At 37.2% G+C, this 21,692-nt stretch overlaps 1 protein-coding gene across 8 annotated transcripts in view; it reads left to right on the top strand.

Moving 5' to 3' along the window:
* The window catches only part of LOC134794234 (monocarboxylate transporter 3), a 66,301-nt gene that overhangs the window by 3,947 nt on the left and 40,662 nt on the right, over positions 1 to 21,692 (top strand). The window contains exon 1 of one of the 8 annotated variants that reach the window (XM_063765980.1): positions 4,797 to 5,240. The exons of 6 other annotated variants lie outside the window; for them this stretch is intronic. In XM_063765980.1, the coding sequence (XP_063622050.1) occupies positions 5,172 to 5,240 (69 nt within the window). In that variant the 5' untranslated portion in view covers positions 4,797 to 5,171. Of the gene's footprint in view, positions 1 to 4,796; positions 5,241 to 21,692 lie in introns of those variants that run through there. One more of the 8 variants, XM_063765984.1, reaches the window with a different exon arrangement.

Genomic DNA, 21,692 nt, shown 5'->3' with positions numbered 1-21,692 from the left:
TAAGCGAGTAGGTACCTATAATTTCTTTCGAGTAATATACCTTCATAAGTACGAGTATGGGGCTATTCATAAATTACGTCGTTTCAAATGGGAGGAGTGGGGGGGGGGGGGTCTGGACATCGGATGATGGTAACATGACGTAGGAGGAAACAGATTCATCCGAAGCTTGATTTTTGGATGATTTGAGGGGTGGGGGGGGGGGGGGTCAAAAATCGTCAAAAATAGATGACGTAATTTATGAACAGCCCCTATGTACATTTGCACTGCATTTAGTATTTTCGTATTTACCAAATAACAGTTTTAGAACTTTAAAAGTTAAGTACAGTTAGTGTTGTTATGGTTGATTTCAATATGCTTCGCGAAGGATCAAGAATGTTTAATCCATCATTGTAGTGCGAGTGTGGTAGAAGGGATCGGCATACTGAGCTCGCACGCCCTGCCGCAGCGCGTAAAATACCTAAACTCGCTCAACGCCGAAATGTAATAGCGCTCTTAACCGACTTCAATTTCATAGAAGGAGGAGGTTCTGTATTCGGTTGTGGCTATTTTTTTTTTTTTTTTTTTCTATGTACGTTCACCGATTACTCCGACATCCGTAGTCCGATTTGAGTAATTCTTTTTTTGTTTGAAAGGAGCTACCTCCGAGTTGGTCCCATTTTAATTTGGTTCTGTTCTGATGATGGGATCCATGAGGAATTGAGGGAACTCCTCAATTTTTAAAGGCACATGCATGGTGTTTTGGGCGTTTTCTTAAGCAACTCGAGCACTTTCTCCCGAAAACCACTAATTTGATGAAGTAGACCTGATGATGATGATTATTTTGATGATAATGATGATGATTTCTTTAAATGTAAGTATGTTCACCGATTACTCCGGCACCTGTGATCCGATTTGAGTAATTCTTTTTTTGTTTGGAAGAAGTTACCTCCACGGTGTTTCCGTATTATTTTTGGTTCTGGTCTGATGATGGAATCCATGAGGAATTGAGGGAACTCCTCAATTTTTAAAGGCACGTGTTAAGTGATTTCGGGGTTTTCTAAAGTGACTCGAGCATTTGCTTCCGAAAACCACCAATTTGATGTACTGCAACTGTAGCCTTACCACGAGTTTGACATTGACATATTCGCTAACGTCTTATGCATCTAAATGTAACTTTTTATGCATCTCGCTCACACTAAGGTTAGTACGAGCGAGATGCATAGGAAGTAAGTTACACACATGCTAGCGAATATATCAATGTCAAACTCGTGGTAAGCTGGTAAGGCTATTACTGATCGGGGGTTAGGGTTAGGAGTTAAGGGGTCAGAGATTAACGGGTCGGGGAATGGCGGTTGAAGGGTTGCTGGTTCAGGATCGAGGGGTTCCTGGATCAGGGGTTGATGTGCTGTGAGGTTGAGTGATCGGGGGGCTGAGGGATTGGGTCAGTGGCGCGGCGGGCGGATGGATTTAGTTGACAGGAAATATAATTTCCCAGACGGACTCGAGAAAATTCCTGGTTCAGGGTCGAGGGGTTCCTGGATCAGGGGTTGATGCGCTGTGAGGTTGAGTGATCGGGGCGTTGAGGGATTGGGCCAGTGGCGGGGCGGAGGATGGATTTAGTGTAGTAGTGACAGGAATTATAATTTCCCAGACGGACTCGAGAAAATTCCTGTTTACATACATATTTATTAAAGTAATAGGTACACGAATTTAGTGTTAAACATGATCTTGTTTTTCATTCATGCGTCGCGCTCTTAACAATGCGTTAAAACTAAAAATGGAAAAATAAAAACTTTTTACAAAAAAAAGCAAACCGACTTCAAAAAGGATGAAATAAAATTTTATCCTTTTTGAAGTCTATGCGTTACCAACTGATATGTTTGAAGTCGGTGCCAAGCCAAGTAGTAACAATACCAGTCAAAATAATCAGCTTTATGGCTATAAATCCCATTAGTTATTAATTTTGTCTGCCTCTTTGTCGCCTTTTCAAGGCTAAACAACTGAACCGCTTTAGGTGAAATTTGGCAAGAAGGTAAATTTCTTAAATTGTTTTATATTTTGAAATGTAGTCCTCTGGATAAGGGACAGGAAATTACTCAGTCCCAATCTCACACTTGCGTGCTATAGACTGTTCGAGCATTAGTAAGAAATGCTCTTTAAAAAATACGACGAAAAAAAATGCATTGGATTTCTACTAATGTGCCGACAAACATGGTACAGACTGCGCCAAGAAGGTTTGATCGTGTGTTCTGAGGTGTGTTCTTAAGCCTCCTCCACACTCATGCCCGAATCGCGGCGCAAAGCCGCGAACGCGAGTGTGGAGTCCTGAACGCAGACCTGCGAAATCGACTCCACACTCGCGTTCGCGGCTTCGCCCGCGATTCACGCGCATAGTCTGGAGGGGGCTTTAGATACAATCGACGTCAAAGATATATTTACACTTTTGCACCTTACTCCTTTGTAATAAGGCGAAAAGTGTAAACATATTTTTAACGTCGACTGTACCTACAGAAAGTACGTTCATTGTCGTCGTGTAAGGCAATCCAACGTAGGTACATCCTTATCGAATCGCACCAAAATCATGGTATGCTTCAAAATTTGGCTTGGCACCGACTTCAAACATATCAGTTGGTAACGCATAGACTTCAAAAAGGATAAAATTTTATTTCATCCTTTTTGAAGTCGGTTTGCTTTTTTTTGTAAAAAGTTTTTATCAGACATTGTAGTTTGTCAATATTACATGCACGACCACAGATAAGATAATCACTTGAATTTTGAAAACCCTAAATAGCCGAGAGGGATAGTGCCATATATTAGAAAGGGATAGCATGATTCGACCCTGAACCGCTGTCAAACTTCGGGTTTGTAGGAAGTGTCCTTTCTGTACGGTAGTACTATTATTTCTTCTGTGTCAACGGGTGACTGAGGAAAAACTACACTGTGCAAAAACTACCCACTTACAAAATAATTATAATATATGATCCTAAATTGTAGGAGGGAATTAAATCTTCTCGGGTCGGGTTAAAAATGTAACACGGTTCAGACAGGTTTTTGTAAGACAAATGTTCCTTCCAGAACATCTATTGCCAATGTCTAAGGCCAATATCATATTTTTAACTGACTTCCAAAAGTTCCAAATCTCAAAAGGGCGAGGTTATCAATTCGGTTGTATGTTATTTTTAAATGTTTGTTACTCCATATATCCGTCATTACTGGACCGATTTTGAAACTTATTTTTTTGATTGTATGTATATGCATACAGTCCAGAACAAAAGTAAAGAAAGGGGCAAGCTACGATGGCGCCATCTATGCAATGCGAACCTTTGACAGTTGCCAACCCTATTAGATGGCGCCAATAAAGATTACAGAAAAGTACTAAAAGCAGTAAGATTAGCACAACAGCATTAAATTATAACTTAGATACGTACCTAAGTAGGTACTTGTTTTTATCTACACACATATCATAAACCCTCTATGATGCCTTCAAAATCCGTAAATAATGGCACATTACGATAAACTGTTTGTTACAGAAAATTTATTATCTGTGAAAATCTGCTTCATTACTATAATCAGTTCGTAGGTATACTATAAGTGTGTTAAGCTGGCCATACACACTAGGGTACGCCTGCGCAGTTTTACCTGTACAGTTCAACTGCGCAGTTAAAAAGGAGCGTCTGTGCCATTCGACTGCAGTTTTTTTACGACTGCACAGTTGACCTGCGCAAATATGAAAATAGATATTTATTACCTGTGGGCTCTTGAACAGGTAAAACTGAGCGTGTGTGGCGTTTGCCTGCGCAGGCCTCAGTTGATCGCGGAGATTGCGATTGCATAAAAATGTCTGGCAACACATTCGTATGACCTTCCGGTACCAAGCAATTGCAATGTTAAGTACTGTTAATTTCTCATGAGGAGTTATAGCGGTTCTCATAACAGTGTCCTGCTTTTTAATAGAGGGTGTCACCATTTAGAAAAAGGCGCGAAATTCAAATTTTCTATGAGACGATATCCCTTCGCACCTACATTTTTCAAATTTGCCGCCCTTTTCTACTGACAAGATCTGCTTGACCAACTATAACTACCTATTTTGAATTCTTTCAATAAATTAACATGGCTTAGGCCCACTTGCACCATTCCACTAATCCGGGGCTAACCAGTTAAACCTGGAGTTGCCAAAGTTACCAGTACAATTTGACACTAGGTTAACGGTTTAACCGCTTAACCCCGGGTTAGTGGGATGGTGCAAGTGGGCCTTAACCGATTTCTTTTTAGCAGTTATTCCTTACACCACACTTTACGGTTCTTTTTTTTCTTACTTGCTTTGTCTTTCTGGCGCCTTATAATCAAAAACTTACGTTTATAATGCTGCGCCAACTTCAAGCACAGCTGACGACGGTGCCATGGCTACACAACTGAGAGTTTGTGCAGGTTTACCGCTGCCGTGTGTGTGCTCCACCCAGCTAGGGTTTACCTGTGCAGTTGAACTGTACAGGTAAAACTGCGCAGGCGTACCCTAGTGTGTATGGCCAGCTTTACAGTAAAGTTGCTTTTTATAAAACATATTCATCAAAGAGTAAAGTAAGTATATATAATATATATTCATGATGGTAAGTACTTACAACGTACATATTTGTAGGTACCTACCAGCTAAACTATGGATATATTTTAATTCCATTCGGCTCGTTTAAAAACTTGATTAATTATTAATATATTCAAACAAACATTACAAATATAAAATATAAACAATATTTTGGCGCGGAACTGAACGTGCGTAGCAATAGCGCGAGCGTCTGACAGTCGTGTGTCGAACGGCGCATGAAGTAGCCGATTTCAATACGCTGTCATTTTTACTGCGAACAAAACGCTACAGACAGAGTTCAGCTGTCATAATTTCTACTCGTTATAATAGTGTTTTAGCTATCAATTTTTATATTTAAAGCAATAATAATAACATAAATATATATTAAGAGAATTAAAATAAAGTTTCTTTTAAATCCAATTTACCATTAGTGTGTGAATTATGGGGTCGTGATAATTACTTCGGGGTTGTCAAAATTAAAATTGTTTCGTTTCAAATCCACTTGAACTTGGTCGAGTTTTGATATAGTTAAATAGCGTTCAGTGCCAACAGTGTGGTGTGTAAGATTCTATTTTTTGTTCCGTTCGTGAGCAGACTGTGAAATAATTCGACAATGTCTAAGGTGTCCCTACAGAATATACCATCAAATCCAAGAATCAATCGGCTGAGAACGTACTCTAGGGTGAGCAAATTTATTTTACTAACTAAACTTGCATGAGCCCTTCATTGCTGTTGTGGCTAATAATAGATAATTTGAGGTTATTTCTTTGTTAGCTATGTTTGTTTTGGTCTTATGTAGCCCTATAGCCTTGGTAGAACTCAAATAACAAAACAAAACCGTCACTATTAGAACGGCTAGCAGTATATTTGAGTGATACAATAAGAACAGGCCCTCACACTGATGTATATGTTTGCATTGTTATGAAGATGCTTCATACAAACAAAAGACTAATGCTCATATGTGATAACAAAGGTATCTCATATAAATATAATTATGTGGTTTTGATATTCATTTGGCAGCTATACATTTTTTTGAATATTAATAATTCATATGCCTTGCATGAAACCCTAAATTTGTGTAATTAGCCTTTAAATGTAACCTCACATACTATAAATGTTGGTTTTTAATTTTTATACTAAAAATTGCTGGGTTTATAATTTAAATAATCTATGGGCTGCTCTGGGATATGTCTGGTCAACGGCTGTTAAACTTAATTTATGAACATAGGTCACTTTCAACAGACTTCTGGACAGAGTATATTTGCTATGATGTGACAACAGAATTAAAATAAATTTATGACACATTTACACAGTAAACTTATTTGTATCTGCTAAAGTGAGCCAAATGACACATAACCACCAATTAATTATGCTAATACCTTAACCCATTGAAATAAGGTGAAAAAATTTATACATATTTATGTCCTCGACTGTACAATATTGGAATAACAATGCCTATTGTCTATTTTTTTAATTTAATGAATATCTCTATTGAAATAACATTACAAATATCTCTAAAGCTAGCTATTAAAGTTGTTTTGTTTTTAACAAAACTCTACAAATGCATTAATTAATGTAGCAGTTAGTATTCAATATTCAAAGCAACAAATGCTGCATTATGAATCTAAGATCCATCACCATAATCCTTGGCCCTGTATGGTAGCACAGTGATTAACATACATTTATAATATTTCAATGTATAATTTTAGTATCAATGTAGATGCAGTTTGCCAGATTTTCATATTGATAGAGTTTGCCTTCAGTTATATTAGATGTGTATGGATAGCCACTGGTACATTTATATCAAATCAAATATCATTTATTGTCATGCAACTAAGACCCATAGATACCTATACCTATAAGCATACCTTCCAGACTAACATACATACAATAATGATAATTTTAAAATCTAAAAATTATTTTGCAACTGCGCTGCGGTGGCAGCATGGTTGCATTTTTATCGCCTGTCACTATGTCCGTCACTTTTGCACTCACATACTTGTTAGAACATGACAGGCATGCAGACAGGTGATAAAACTGTGACTGTGCTACTGCCGCTGAAGTAGGATTCTGCAGATTCCCACGGACCTACCGAAAGTCAGTACAGGGAGCATGCCGTTATTGTGTGATTAATTGTATAATTGATGTTTTATACCCCACTATATTATCATGTTGTCTCGATGAAAGCAGCAGTGATTACAAAGTTTATTTAGTGATGCATTAGTGACTACGGCAACTGAATTTCGCAACCCGTTTCCAACGAGCATAAAGTAATGCAGAATCCATTTCTGGTATTGATTTAGTTTTTAATAACTATTCCAACTTATGATTGTACATAGATAATGGAAATGCCATAAAACATTTAGACGGAGAATCAAATTAAATGCAAAAATAAGCAGTAATTAGCAAGATACCAGAATTAACTAAATCATATGCATGCGGATTGTATGTCCTGTGTATCTGGTTCAGCATTGGTCTACCTATACTAGGTTCTTAACTCAAAAATTTGAAACTTAAATCTTTCATTAACACCCGCTGATATTCATTTAAGTACATAGTGAGGGGACTAACGGGTTCATGTATTTCGTTTTTCTTTGAGTCTATCAATCACCTCATTAGTAAAGTTAATGTGTGCTCTATTTTTCATAGTCCTAATTTGATAGGTGTGTGCAAAACCTCAGATGTAAGCACATCAACAACATATTGAAAAATGTGTCTTAGCAAAAATTTCTTAACAAGTCTGCTGTTATATGATTAGTGCGTCTGCAGAAGGTAGTCCAGGCATTTTTCCTTGTATATAATTAGGGAAATAAAAAAGGAAATTTGTTGTTAAGATTTAGTTACATATACATTTTTATAACTGAATATAAAAATTTATACTTATGACTAAATTAGCTATATGTACTTACTTAGTTGCCTAATTGCAATTTCAATTTGAATGACAAGTAGGATGCTGCCACAGCGGTTGCTTCTGGTTATCACCCGAAAGTTGAATTATCATGCTCTTGAATGGCTATCAGTCTCATAGGATACACCCAATTTGTTAATTGCTAGTGCCGGAACTCATTACATTAGCTCATGCTTTACTGTCATACCTATATATATCATTAGTTAAATTGCTTTTACTTATTATTAAATGAATCAAGATACGAACCTTTTGCATAAAACTAATGACGAGTATTGCTTCAATTTGCCCTCTGAGTTGAAAAAAAATTCAGTCGCATTTGCAAAAACAAAAACGGCAGTCGCTTTTGCATTTTGGAAGCCAGAGCTAATTTGGGTTTTGTTTCACTACATACCTTCGCCATAATAAAATAACTCAAAATCAGGTAAGCCGATGGGAATCGAGTCCTGCGGATGCTTCGCCACTGCCGCCTGGTGTGTCTACGCCAATTTTTTTAAATTGGCGTACTATCTTTATCGATTATCATTTACAATAAAAGTGCTAAGCTTTTACGCTAAAATCGGAAGGAGGACATTGTAAAACGAATGCTAAATGACATGATTAGGTATTATGTATGGAAAAAACTGTAATTTCCTAGCTTAAAGTCCCTAAATTAAAGTATTTCAGAAACCCTTTGGAGCCTCCTCCTACCTATCAATTTTTTTAAATTGATCATTAAATATACCATGTCAATGTCGATTGAATACAGTATGCGAGTATGTGACACGATTCTATTACCAAGGACCATATATAAATTTATATATGGTCCTTGCTATTACCCAAATAACTTGTTTCGCAATTTCGTTTGTTTGATGCAATGTAAAGAAAATGCTCTTGGTCATACATTCATTAGATTAGGTTTATATAATCCTACCCCTATATCTACCTAATATACGATATGATATAAGCCTTAATTCATGCTCATTTTAAGGATAACACCATATCTTCTACAAAAGTCATTACTAACGACTCATCGTTTTGGGTTATTCTTAGTATTCACCAATCCCAGTTCGGCTGGTTCCTTAAGTAGTTAAAGCCAGAGACTAGGCCACAGGGCACTCCACAAACTGGTCGAATACGCGGCTTCGTTTTGGACGCCAAAATGTTTAGTGTAAGCATGTTTTTATTTAAACGCTGGCAAATTTTTTTGCTATAGGTCTACATATTCTTATATTCTGTCTCATACAAGTTACAACCCTTTTGGCCACACTAACTTAAATCGCTTCGATTATCGCGTCTAGTTGACCTCACCCCATTGTTCACGAGCTCGCAGTTCATCAAATTGATTCGCGCAGATCTAACCGCGTCGCGACTCACTATCGTTGAGCGGGAAGCGTACACAATCAACTGGCCCCACATTACCAACACATACCGAGCTACCAAATAAAACCAGTATAACTTTGATCTGTCACAACTGTGTAATCAGAGAGTACATCTATACTGGTGCGCCTCAGTCAAACTCTCGCGCTCGACAAGCATTTAGATTCCTGGACATTCCATTAGGCTGTCAACTAGATGCATGCGCGTAAAACATGATTAATAAAATTGTTGGCCATTGTTATTTGATAGTCGATTTAGCCGCTCTTTTGATATACTTAAGCGAATTATTGAGGCAGTTGTAGGGTGAAGACTTTACTAAATACACATTTGATGATACTCTTTTCTAAATGTGAGTCTCTTTGAGGTTTAATCTAGATATGCAGTAAATAATCCACAGCAGCCTTCTAAGTCCAAACTGTTATATTACCGATTTTAATTCAAGAGCTGATATTCACATATTACTGAAACATAAAAAACGCATTGCGGGGGTCTAAATTCGTAGTAGGTGTCGGTGTTGTAGGTCACACTATGAAGGGTGCCAGTAATCGTTCGATATCACATTAAACTAACGGCTCAAAATGTCCATGATCACACTAATATGACTAATAACAAGTGTCATTGGCAATGGCCATGCCTTTAAACTTTCACAAGGCTATTGCGGAACCTCCGTAGAGGACAACATGTTGAACGTACGAGGTATCACTGACACAGAAAACTGTAACCTATTGTCACTCAACAAAGACCACTGAAGGGAGACTTCGCAGCCGTTGGGATTGAATTATTAAACTATAATCAATAGTAGTAGCGTGCTACCTATATGCTTTTGACCAAATGGGAAGGTTATTAAAATCAAGGCCGTGGAGGTTATTAAAGTTCCATTGAATGACTGTTTCAGTTCCGCGATCAAGTATTTTTTGAATACCTAATGTTTCTTTCCTTCTGTATGTCAGGAGGAAGTGTGTCCATAGAGCAAATTTCGTGGTTCTTTTCTAGAAATACAAAGAGAGGGAAAGGGTTGTAGACACTTCCTTATTGGGTCTGTACGAAGGAAATGTCTCTATTGTCTTTAACCTTTTCCCTCTTTCCCTGACAGACTCCGCCGTCGATGTGTATTCTTGAAATGGCGCACATGGTTTAGACCCGACTAACTTGACCATCCTGACATTCAGTATCGAGCACTTCGTAGAACTAACAATTCCCACCGGCTTGCCCTATTTGAGAGAATTTAACATCTAATCCTACATGTCTCAGAAATAAATCTCAAAGTTTTGAACGCCTCTGTGACCTTCTAAATCTAATCCATAAAATAGGTACGTAGCTTTGGAATGGTCTTCGTCGAGGTATAAACCAGCATTATCTCAAAAGATTCATAGTCCGGTGGCCGGCTGCATGAAACAAACCTCATCAAAAAATAGAATATACCTACCCTGTAGAGGTACCTGACATTTAGTAGCTTCCAACGCACTTGGTCGGCCTAGGCTTAACCTGGCAGATTTTGTACAAATGGCAAAAACGTTGGACAAAAATTCATCAAAAAAAACCTCATCGAAAAATAGAATGAAACTTGTATGGTAGGATACCTGACCTTGAGGACAGTAAAAAAAAATTGGTCGGCCTCACCTTAGCCTGGCAGTTTTTGCAGTCCGACCAGATTTATTGGGTCACGTGAGAGCTACAATTTACCTCATCGAAAAATAGAATGAAACAAACGGATTATAATAGCTAAAATAAGCCCGTTGACGTATGTCTTGGTCGGCCTCACCTTAACCTGGCAGTTTTTGCAGTCCGACCAAATTTATAAAAAAATCATCAAAAATTTTTTATCGAAAAATCTTATGAAACTGGTATGGTACGATGGCTGCCTTTGAGGACAGTAAAAAAAAAAGTGGTCGGCCAAATCCTGTGTTGGCAGGTTCCTGTGTCCGACCAATTTTGTGGTACCACGTGAGAGCTACAAGTTTACCTCATCGAAAAATAGAATGAAACAAACGGATTATAATAGCTAAAATAAGCCTGTTGACGTATGTCTTGGTCAGCCTCACCTTAACCTGGCAGTTTTTGCAGTCCGACCAAATTTATAAAAAAAAAAATCAAATTTTTTTTTCAAAAATCGTATGAAACTTGTATGGTACGATAGCTGCCTTTGAGGACAGTAAAAAAAAAGTGGTTGGCCAAATCCAGTGTTGGCAGGTTCCTGTGTCCGACCAATTTTGTGGTACCAAGTGAGAGCTACAATTTACCTCATCGAAAAAATAGAATGAAACAAACGGATTATAATAGCTAAAATAAGCCTGTTGACGTATGTCTTGGTCGGCCTCACCTTAACCTGGCAGTTTTTGCAGTCCGACCAAATTTATAAAAAAATCATCAAAATTTTTTTATAGAAAAATCGTATGAAACTTGTATGGTACGATAGCCGCCTTTGAGGACAGTAAAAAAAAAGTGGTCGGCCAAATCCTGTGTTGGCAGGTTCCTGTGTCCGTCCAATTTTGTGGTACCACGTGAGAGCTACAATTTACCTCATCGAAAAATAGAATGAAACAAACGGATTATAATAGCTAAAATAAGCCTGTTGACGTATGTCTTGGTCGGCCTCACCTTAACCTGGCAGTTTTTGCAGTCCGACCAAATTTATAAAAAAATCATCAAAAATTTTTTATAGAAAAATCGTATGAAACTTGTATGGTACGATAGCCGCCTTTGAGGACAGTAAAAAAAAAAGTGGTCGGCCAAATCCTGTGTTGGCAGGTTCCTGTGTCCGTCCAATTTTGTGGTACCACGTGAGAGCTACAATTTACCTCATCGAAAAATAGAATGAAACAAACGGATTATAATAGCTAAAATAAGCCTGTTGACGTATGTCTTGGTCGGCCTCACCTTAACCTGGCAGTTTTTGCAGTCCGACCAAATTTATAAAAAAATCATCAAATTTTTTTTATAGAAAAATCGTATGAATCTTGTATGGTACGATAGCTGCCTTTGAGGACAGTAAAAAAAAAGTGGTCGGCCAAATCCTGTGTTGGCAGGTTCCTGTGTCCGTCCAATTTTGTGGTACCACGTGAGAGCTACAATTTACCTCATCGAAAAATAGAATGAAACAAACGGATTATAATAGCTAAAATAAGCCTGTTGACGTATGTCTTGGTCGGCCTCACCTTAACCTGGCAGTTTTTGCAGTCCGACCAAATTTGTGGTACCACGTGACAGCTACAATTTCCCTCATCGAAAATAGGATGAAAAAAAAACCGGATTATAATAGCTAAAATAAACCTGTTGACGTATGGCTTGTTACGGACGGCTTTCATAAATTCAATGTGGCAGTGTGCGGCAGAATCCACTTGCATCAAATTTGATGCAACACATTGTGGCTGGACATTAAGAGATGAAATGTATAAGATCAAATGGTTTGAAGGACACATAACGCTTTTGCGAGTCGAAGAAATAACAATAGATAAGTCGGAGTCTGGGGAAAGTTCGTCAGACTTCGACTCCGAAGATGATTATGATTAACAGTAATTATTAACTATAAAAGGGTTATTCCCACTAGTTACCACCAAGTTCTTATCAGTGGTAACTACTGGGAATTATTTTCCCACCTTTTACCACTGGTAACTACTGGGAATAAAAATTCCCAGTAGGTACCACCAAACCGAGTTGGTGGTATGGTGGTAACTACTAATCATCTTCGGAGTCGAAGTCTGACGAACTTTCCCCAGACTCCAACTTATCTATTGTTATTTCTTCGACTCGCAAATGCGTTATGTGTCCTTCAAACCATTTGATCTCATACATTTCATCTCTTAATGTCCAGCCACAATGTGTTGAATCAAATTTGATGCAAGTGGATTCTGCCGCACACTGCCACATTGAATTTATGAAAGCCGTCCGTAACAAGCCATACGTCAACAGGTTTATTTTAGCTATTATAATCCGTTTTTTTTTCATCCTATTTTCGATGAGGTAAATTGTAGCTGTCACGTGGTACCACAAATTTGGTCGGACTGCAAAAACTGCCAGGCTACGGTGAGGCCGACCAAGCCATACGTCAAAGGTTTATTTTAGGTATTATAATCCGTTTGTTACATTCTATTTTTCGATGAGGTAAATTGTAGCTCTCACGTGGTACCACAAAATTGGTCGGACACAGGAACCTGCCAACACAGGATTTGGCCGACCACTTTTTTGTTTACTGTCCTCAAAGGCAGCTATCGTACCATACAAGTTAAATACGATTTTTCGATAAAAAAATTTTTGATGATTTTTTTTATAAATTTGGTCGGACTGCAAAAACTGCCAGGTTAAGGTGAGGCCGACCAAGACATACGTCAACAGGCTTATTTTAGCTATTATAATCCGTTTGTTTCATTCTATTTTTCGATGAGGTAAATTGTAGCTCTCACGTGGCACCACAAAATTGGACGGACACAGGAACCTGCCAACACAGGATTTGGCCGACCACTTTTTTTTTACTGTCCTCAAAGGCAGCTATCGTACCATACAAGTTTCATACGATTTTTCTATAAAAAAAATTTGATGATTTTTTTATAAATTTGGTCGTACTGCAAAAACTGCCAGGTTAAGGTGAGGCCGACCAAGACATACGTCAACAGGCTTATTTTAGCTATTATAATCCGTTTGTTTCATTCTATTTTTCGATGAGGTAAATTGTAGCTCTCACGTGGTACCACAAAATTGGTCGGACACAGGAACCTGCCAACACAGGATTTGGTCAACCACTTTTTTTCTACTGTCCTCAAAGGCAGCTATCGTACCATACAAGTTTCATACGATTGCTCGATAAAAAAATTTTGATGTTTTTTTTATAAATTTGGTCGGACTGCAAAAACTGCCAGGTTAAGGTGAGGCCGACCAAGACATACGTCAACAGGCTTATGTTAGCTATTATAATCCGTTTGTTTCATTCTATTTTTCGATGAGGTAAAATTGTAGCTCTCACTTGGTACCACAAAATTGGTCGGACACAGGAACCTGCCAACACAGGATTTGGCCGACCACTTTTTTTTTACTGTCCTCAAAGGCAGCCATCGTACCATACCAGTTTCATACGATTTTTCGATAAAAAATTTTTGATGATTTTTTTATAAATTTGGTCGGACTGCAAAAACTGCCAGGTTAAGGTGAGGCCGACCAAGACATACGTCAACAGGCTTATTTTAGCTATTATAATCCGTTTGTTTCATTCTATTTTTCGATGAGGTAAATTGTAGCTCTCACGTGACCCAATAAATCTGGTCGGACTGCAAAAACTGCCAGGCTAAGGTGAGGCCGACCAATTTTTTTTTACTGTCCTCAAGGTCAGGTATCCTACCATACAAGTTTCATTCTATTTTTCGATGAGGTTTTTTTTGATGAATTTTTGTCCAACGTTTTTGCCATTTATACAAAATCTGCCAGGTTAAGCCTAGGCCGACCAAGTGCGTTGGAAGATACTAAATGTCAGGTACCTCTACAGGGTAGGTATATTCTATTTTTTGATGAGGTTTGTTTCATGCAGCCGGCCACCGGACTATCACCATCGCTGTTCTTCAGTAAACATCTGAGAAAGTTAAAATGGGTGATAACTGAGTAGTCTTGTTTGCGACCGGTAAGAGCCTATTGAGATAATCAGCTCTTCGAAAATGTTGATTGTAAATGAAAGAGCTCGTAATTCTGAGTGGAAAGAATATGAAAAGTTTAGGTATGGCCACAAATAGAACCTTACCACAGCTTATAATATTGATCTTTCTGATTCAACGTCAAAACTTTGATGTATTAACTTGCCCACATATCGGAAGGCATCGGGCAAGTTTACGGAAGCAATATTAAATTTCGTGGCAGCACTCGAGTCCATTGTTAACTAGGTACCTACCTACATCATTTTTGATAGTTAACACTTTCGGTTCGGTTTCGGTCGAAGACGTGGATAATACCCAGCGTGATAGAGACATGCAGATGCGTGATAGAGCGCTTTTGGAATGTGGACATGGAGAAAAATGGAAGGTATAAGCTGGAAAGAGAGGAAAACAAATACGGAAGTACTTAATTTGGTAGGTGAGAAGAGATCTCTGCTGAGAACAATTGAAAACAGAAGGGGAAACATATTGAGGCACCTGATACGTGACGATACTTACATAAAATCTATAATTGAAGGAAGAATAGAAAAACAGAGAGCAGAGGAAGACCGAGACGTGCGTATTTGGACCAGCCCAAAGAGAAAATCAATGTAGTGACTATCAGGAGCTCAAAACAGTGGCTGAGAGAAGAACGGAATGGCGATTACTCCACCGACAAGAGCCAAGAATAATGGTGATGATGAACACTTTCGGTGCCGGGCGCCCCGTTTCCAGTACAAAATGAACACACACACGGTGTGTTCTTGGCAGTGAATGTGTTAAGTTAGTAAAAACTACACTATACTGGCAGACACTGAAATGCCATGTGACTTGTAACTATTATGAAATATACTGGATCAGGGCATCAGTGTTTACACTCATTGTTATCTAAACAAACGGAGACTCTAAAGTGCTTTACACATATAGCTAAAAGGTAAATACCTCATCACACCTGTTGCTTACAGTTTTATTTATTTTATCATATTTATAAACATGCATGTTATGCATCCGTTTAGATAGGTCACGTTTTGAACATGACACTGACACGTGGCGAGAAGGTTTAATAGATCATACATAATGTTACTTTAATGGTATTGACATTGACTCACTCGAATGAATAAGTTGTTTCTATCGACAAACACATTAAGTTCATCCTTTATGACGAAACTGATTTATTTAATCTCCTTGTTAGTTTTGATGAATATTATCTTTTATATTTATTACCTGAAATAATGAAAAGATTCATTTGAATTGGCTTATCAATTGCTAGATTAGGACTATGATTTCTTGTTCTTCCCTTCGTTTCTTCGGTCTTTTTCCTGACATTCATATTTTTGACGACCGGGGGGGAGGGGTCTAGCCGTTAGCGATGGCCACCCGATTGTGCATTATTTTGGTGAGTTAGTACATTCTTTTTAATCACAGAGGCAGACGATACTTCTTATTATATGTGACGTCCCACGGTCAAAGGTACCTTATGGCGGGTATGGAGTTATGCATACCCCAGTAATCTACAATAAATAAGCTATCGATAACACAAAAGATCAACCTTCTAGGTTGCGTAGTTACAGAGATATGATTTTTTGAAAATAATGTTGTGAAATGAGCAACTTTACGATAGAGAAGTTTTAAGTTTAGCCGCCTAAAAAACTATGTTCCTGAAGTAAGTTACATAGTTGACTACAAATAATAATACCTTATATATCTGAGATTAAAAAAATATTGCGACTTGTTCTGTAATGCAAATAGAAACTTTTGATATCGACTGATTTATGTGTATACTAACCAATCTCTTGAAAATAAAGTTTTATTTCATTTTCACGATTGATTGCAATGAGCTCTCAAGATTTAAATTTTATCTATTAGAAAACGACACTGACAGACAGTTTAAGCAAAAAACAATACCGATTTAAAGGTGAAAATGTATTTTCTGACTTTTTCATATAAAATCACAAAATTGAATATTTTTACTTTTAATGTGAGACACAATCAATTTTTCTGAGCACATATGAAAGAAATTCTGTCATTCAAATGAAATAAATCCTCAAACCCCAACTAAATACTATATTTAACCCCTTATGCCACTTTAAACTTACATAACAATAACAGTATTTGCTCCATACATTTACGAAAAGGTACCTTATGGAAATAAATCTAATAATACATCACTACAAAATATCAATCATATTACAGTTTATCTTTTATGAATAGAAAATATTAATTTACATTAAACTGCCCCAAATTTAATTAGTTCTTCGTCATAATAATCTTAAAAAAGACCAATAATTTGTATGTAATGAAAAGGTACCTTGTGATTAAGTTACATGATGAGGCATGATGATGATGGAACAGTTAGGATAAACTAATAATATTTTGGTAATGGTATAAATCGTCTATTTCTTATCAATAATATATTTCGGTTGCTATTGAAGATAAGCGGCATTGAGGTTCAATGACCTCAGATATTCCATAAGGTAATGCGTCGGGTATTGGCATTTTTCAGCAAACCAATGGCTGATTTACTGCATGCGACCAAACCAAATGAAGATTATTCTAGTTAAGAAAGACTTGACGAGAGTAACTTTGGTATAATAGCAGGCTACTTGGATTTGTGATGTCGGTCTATGTACGGTTATAATATTTGCGAGGCGCCCCAACCAGAACTGAAATTATCAAATTAGTTTTGCAGAATGCTGATACAGTTCTCTACCAAACTTCTTTTCCCGTATTGACTAGTTTTTTTGGGAATTTTCAATCTTTTTTCCATAAGGTACCTTTTCTACTAAACTCTGAGACGACATTACTAGGCTTATAACTAACTTATAACAAAAATAAAAACAGGTAAACAGACGTTACGCATTAAGGTTGCAGATCACACAATAAAAAAAAATTGAGCATTTTTTCACCTCTTTACAAAACATTTCATATCTCCGAAACTAGAAACCCTCATAAGGTACCTTTTCCCGTGGAACGTCACATATTGTTATCTTTGCAAATGCGAATATTAGACATGATTTCGATTTCTACAACATCTATGTATTATGTATGCTTGAGTAATTTGTTATTAATAATTACGAAGTTATTGATAAGTTGAGTGGTATACTCATTTATAATTTTTTTACAATGTTTTTGGATTAATTTAAGTAAATAAAAAGGTACTTTATAAAAAAAGTCTATCAAGTCCTGACATTTTCGTATTTCGTCCCCATTCCTGACAAAAGACCAAAATTCCTGACATGTCAGGAAAATTCCTGTCGTCTGGTAACCCTACGTACAAGTGACTTTAATGTCCATGATATGGACAGCACGAGTACCTACCAGTCCTACCACCACCCATCCTAGGTATTTGAACTTGAGAGCTTTATAGATTGTTATTTTGGGTAATTAAACCAGTGTATGTAATCAATCTTTGTAACCTTTAGCAGATAAAGCATAACCTAATCGACTGAATAACCAGGTCTGATGGTTTTATTTGTTTACATACTTAAATACGTCAAAGATGATTATAATTAATTATATATGCGTTTCCACTTCGTTGTTAGGTATGCATTAATCCCTGTGCATTACACGAGTGCCAGGCTTAGCTGATAGGGCACAGGTGTTATCTGCTGCAATATAAATGTAAAGTAGATCGCAGAAGTTAGCAGCGCGTGTCTGTCTATATGAATCAACTTATTAGCGTTACTCGTTGCCATGGTTGCGGGTAAAACCGGTGCATTATTGTCCCTTGTACAACGGGATAGAATAACAAGACGCTAAAAGTTGATCCACCCAGGTTGTCTAACCAGTGTCACCTCCATAAAAACCTAATTGGAGAGCAATCTTTACTCAATGATGAAACATAGTAACTGTATGCAAGTCATACATAATTACGGTAATTTTAGTTTCGTTGACAGTAGTTTTTATCGAAATTCGCTCGGATCGTTTTTTTGACCCTCGATTTTGGTAGACTCGCATGAAGTCGGTAAGCGATTGGATTGTCAGTCCTGAGCGTGACACATTGACGTAATGCAGATAAAGCTGGAAGAAAAGCTGAACACCAGCTTATATTTTTATTTGTTTACTATTCATAATCAGTTGCAGATTTATATAACCCCCTGCTTACAAATACGTACATATAGTTTATCCATTGATGCAGACTTGTTTAAGTTACGTGCGCATTTTCCGATGGCAAAAGATGCGTATAAAGTCCTAAAAAGTGTGAGCTAATAAAATGTACTTAGGGGTCATCCATTAATTACATCACACGTTTAGGAGGAGGGAGGGGGTCAAGAATATGTGACATGTTGTGACAAGGGGGAGGGGGAGTCACAAACTTTGTGACGTCACTTTAACTTCATCAGCAACCGAAAATTTACTTAAATTATCGCTGTACAGTTAAATAGCAAGTTTTTGTAATGATAATCGTTTTTATTCGTTTAATATTTTTTTCCACTCAATTTTGGGTTATAAAATTACTAATATTACTTTTTTCAAAAATATTTTGATATAATATTAATAATAGGTACTTAATTCGATTGGCCGATTGCGTTGAAAAAATGTGACGTTACACTAAGGGGGGAGGGGTTTGCCAAATGTGACCAAGTGTGACAAGGAGGGGGGAGGGGTCAAAAAACCTAGAAATTCGTGTGACGTAATTAATGGATGACCCCTTAGTCTTAGTACTTATGGACACTGTTGTTGAAGGTAATGTTATAAAGACCTATTGTAATTTTGTAAAATAAAAAAAATATTAATAGATAAGTATTAAAAGTAAATGGCACATTTTATTTCAATGGCAAATCGAATAATTAGTTCATTGATAAGATTATGCGATCTGTGTTGATAAGTAAGTAATGTAAGTATATCGAATAAGTTCGTACATATCTTTATCACTGCTAATTGTCTTTCCAACGAAGTGCTTGTGTTGTGCACTGTGCAGTGTTCTAGTTCAAATAGTGTGATTAAAAAGAATGGTGAGCTAATTAATTAAAATACATAATTATAATTACATTTTAAGTGTAATTCAACTGAACTTGTATCGCTTCGCTGACATTTACGCTTAGGAACTTTGCAGAAAGCTGAGAGTTTGTTTCAGTTGTAATAGTTATGTTAAATAGTGCCTCTAGAGTTAGATAGTTCAATAACAGGGAATCAATACGCTGTACTAAAAATTATTAGGATAGCATTTTTGTATATTTGTAAAAATACTCCTACAAATTATTTATTTTTGATCAATTCAATTTATTCATTATTGATCATCTCTTATTCGTTTGCAACCCACTAGCCACGCTGAAGTCAATAGCGACGCATATTAAATTATAATGAAATCTTCTCTGATATTTCGATATAAGTAAATAGGTTTCTTTTTATTATTACGGCTACTCTATTCTGTGAAATGATGCCCATTTGTTTTTGTCCTGAAATCACTTTCTTTTTTATTGCGACATGTCTCTTGTTTTCGATGGCTTCATCCCGTGGTGTTTAATAGACATTCGACATTGTTTCTTGCACTTTCTTTGCTAGTTTTATAAGTCTATATTATCTTCATCAAATCGACAATGAAATGTGGCGTTCTTGTAAAGCTATGCACAAGAATAAGGAAACTGCGAGAGCTACTTTGACAATTATGAATGACCTATAGGGTTGCCAGATCGAAAGGCGCTATTATCGGGAAACAATATAATTTTTTCGGGATTTTGGGACTTAAGTCGGGGAAAAAAAATTAGAGATGCAACGATTGCCACTATGCCATGATTCGGCAACTATTCGGTATTCGGCCTATTCGGACACTTTGCCCAATATTCGGTATTCGGCCGAATGTTGCCTACTATTCGGCCGAATACCGAATAACTGTTGCATCTACCTAAAAAGAAAAATAACAAAAAAATTACCAAAAACTAGGTATATTTAATATTTAAAATGTATTCTTGGAAAGTAGTTAAATACGAAGGCACGTTTTTGAGCATTTATCGATTACAAAATATTTTATTTTTATCATGGGTCTGATTTGATTGACTCTAATATACATTCATTAATTCTGTTCAACATAAAAATATATCTTAGCAAACGTAGATATAGTGCTTTATTTGATGCCGAACAGTTTGCATAATAATTGCGACTCAAAATGTTCGCATGTCATGCCAAATATTCGGTCGCCAAATATTCGGTCGAGAGAGGGGCCGAATATTCGGTATTCGGTATTCGGCCAAATTCACTATTCGGGGCATCTCTAAAAAAAATACATTCAAATTAAAGTTATTGTATTAAAAACAACGATATTTTACATTATTGGCACTACGTCAGCTCGCTCGCTCGACGACAGTTCGGAACTTGAAATTATTGTTTTATAACGTGAAGCTGTTTTTCGGGACAGTTTACACTTTGTCGGGAATCGGGAATACCTGCTAAAAATCGGGAGAATCCCGCCAAATCCCGACCATCTGGCAACCCTAATGACCTATAATCACGAGCTGGCTAGTCTGGCTAGTCGTAAGTCGGGAGTCGTAAACGTATTCATGAGTAATTTTTATGGACTTCAGTGCCTATATTATATATACTTAACTATTAATAACCGCATACCCGAACTAAAGCTTATATAAACGTCGCGTCGCTACGGCCATTCAGGCCTTAAATCTAATATCTCGCGCAGTTTGCGACAGCGCGGCGCTAATCAATTAGAGGCAATCGACATCACGTGCGGGGCGCCACAATGGTGCACGTTGTCCATACTACACCGTCTGAAAGGGAAAGGGTTTGATGTTTGATGAAGTTTATACTCGGTATAATGTATATGTAGAAATTTCATAAGTCTACACTATACATGACCGTCGCCCGTCTAATCACAAGCTCCGTCGATGAGTGGGCATGTTGGCTGTCTATACTTACACCGGCTGGCTGAAAGGAAAAGGTTTGGATGTACTCGATACATTTCACATGTAGAACTCCCAAAAAAATTGCTATATATTATAGAATAGTTGCCTTTTCTGTTTGCCCCTTCAACAACGCACGTCACGTTGGCTGTCCATTCTGTTCATACTACACCCTCAGAAAGGGAAAGGTATTGACATATAATAGTCGAAACTCGAAACGTGTCACATTTAGAACTCACATGAAATTGCAATTTATTTATGTCGGCAATGGGTCACGTTGCCCGCTGCCCAGACTTATTAAACTAACAGCCTTAAAGGGAAAGGCTTTGACGTCGATACGCGTCACATGCAAAATCCTCACAAAAATGTTTCAGTAATGAAATTGATCGTATTGAGCACTTTTGCAG

The sequence above is a fragment of the Cydia splendana genome, chromosome 10 (genome assembly GCF_910591565.1).
Source record: "Cydia splendana chromosome 10, ilCydSple1.2, whole genome shotgun sequence".
Lineage (NCBI taxonomy): Eukaryota > Metazoa > Arthropoda > Insecta > Lepidoptera > Tortricidae > Cydia > Cydia splendana.
The sequence above is the reverse complement of the archived record's forward strand: the minus strand, read 5'-3'. Positions and strand labels throughout refer to the sequence as shown.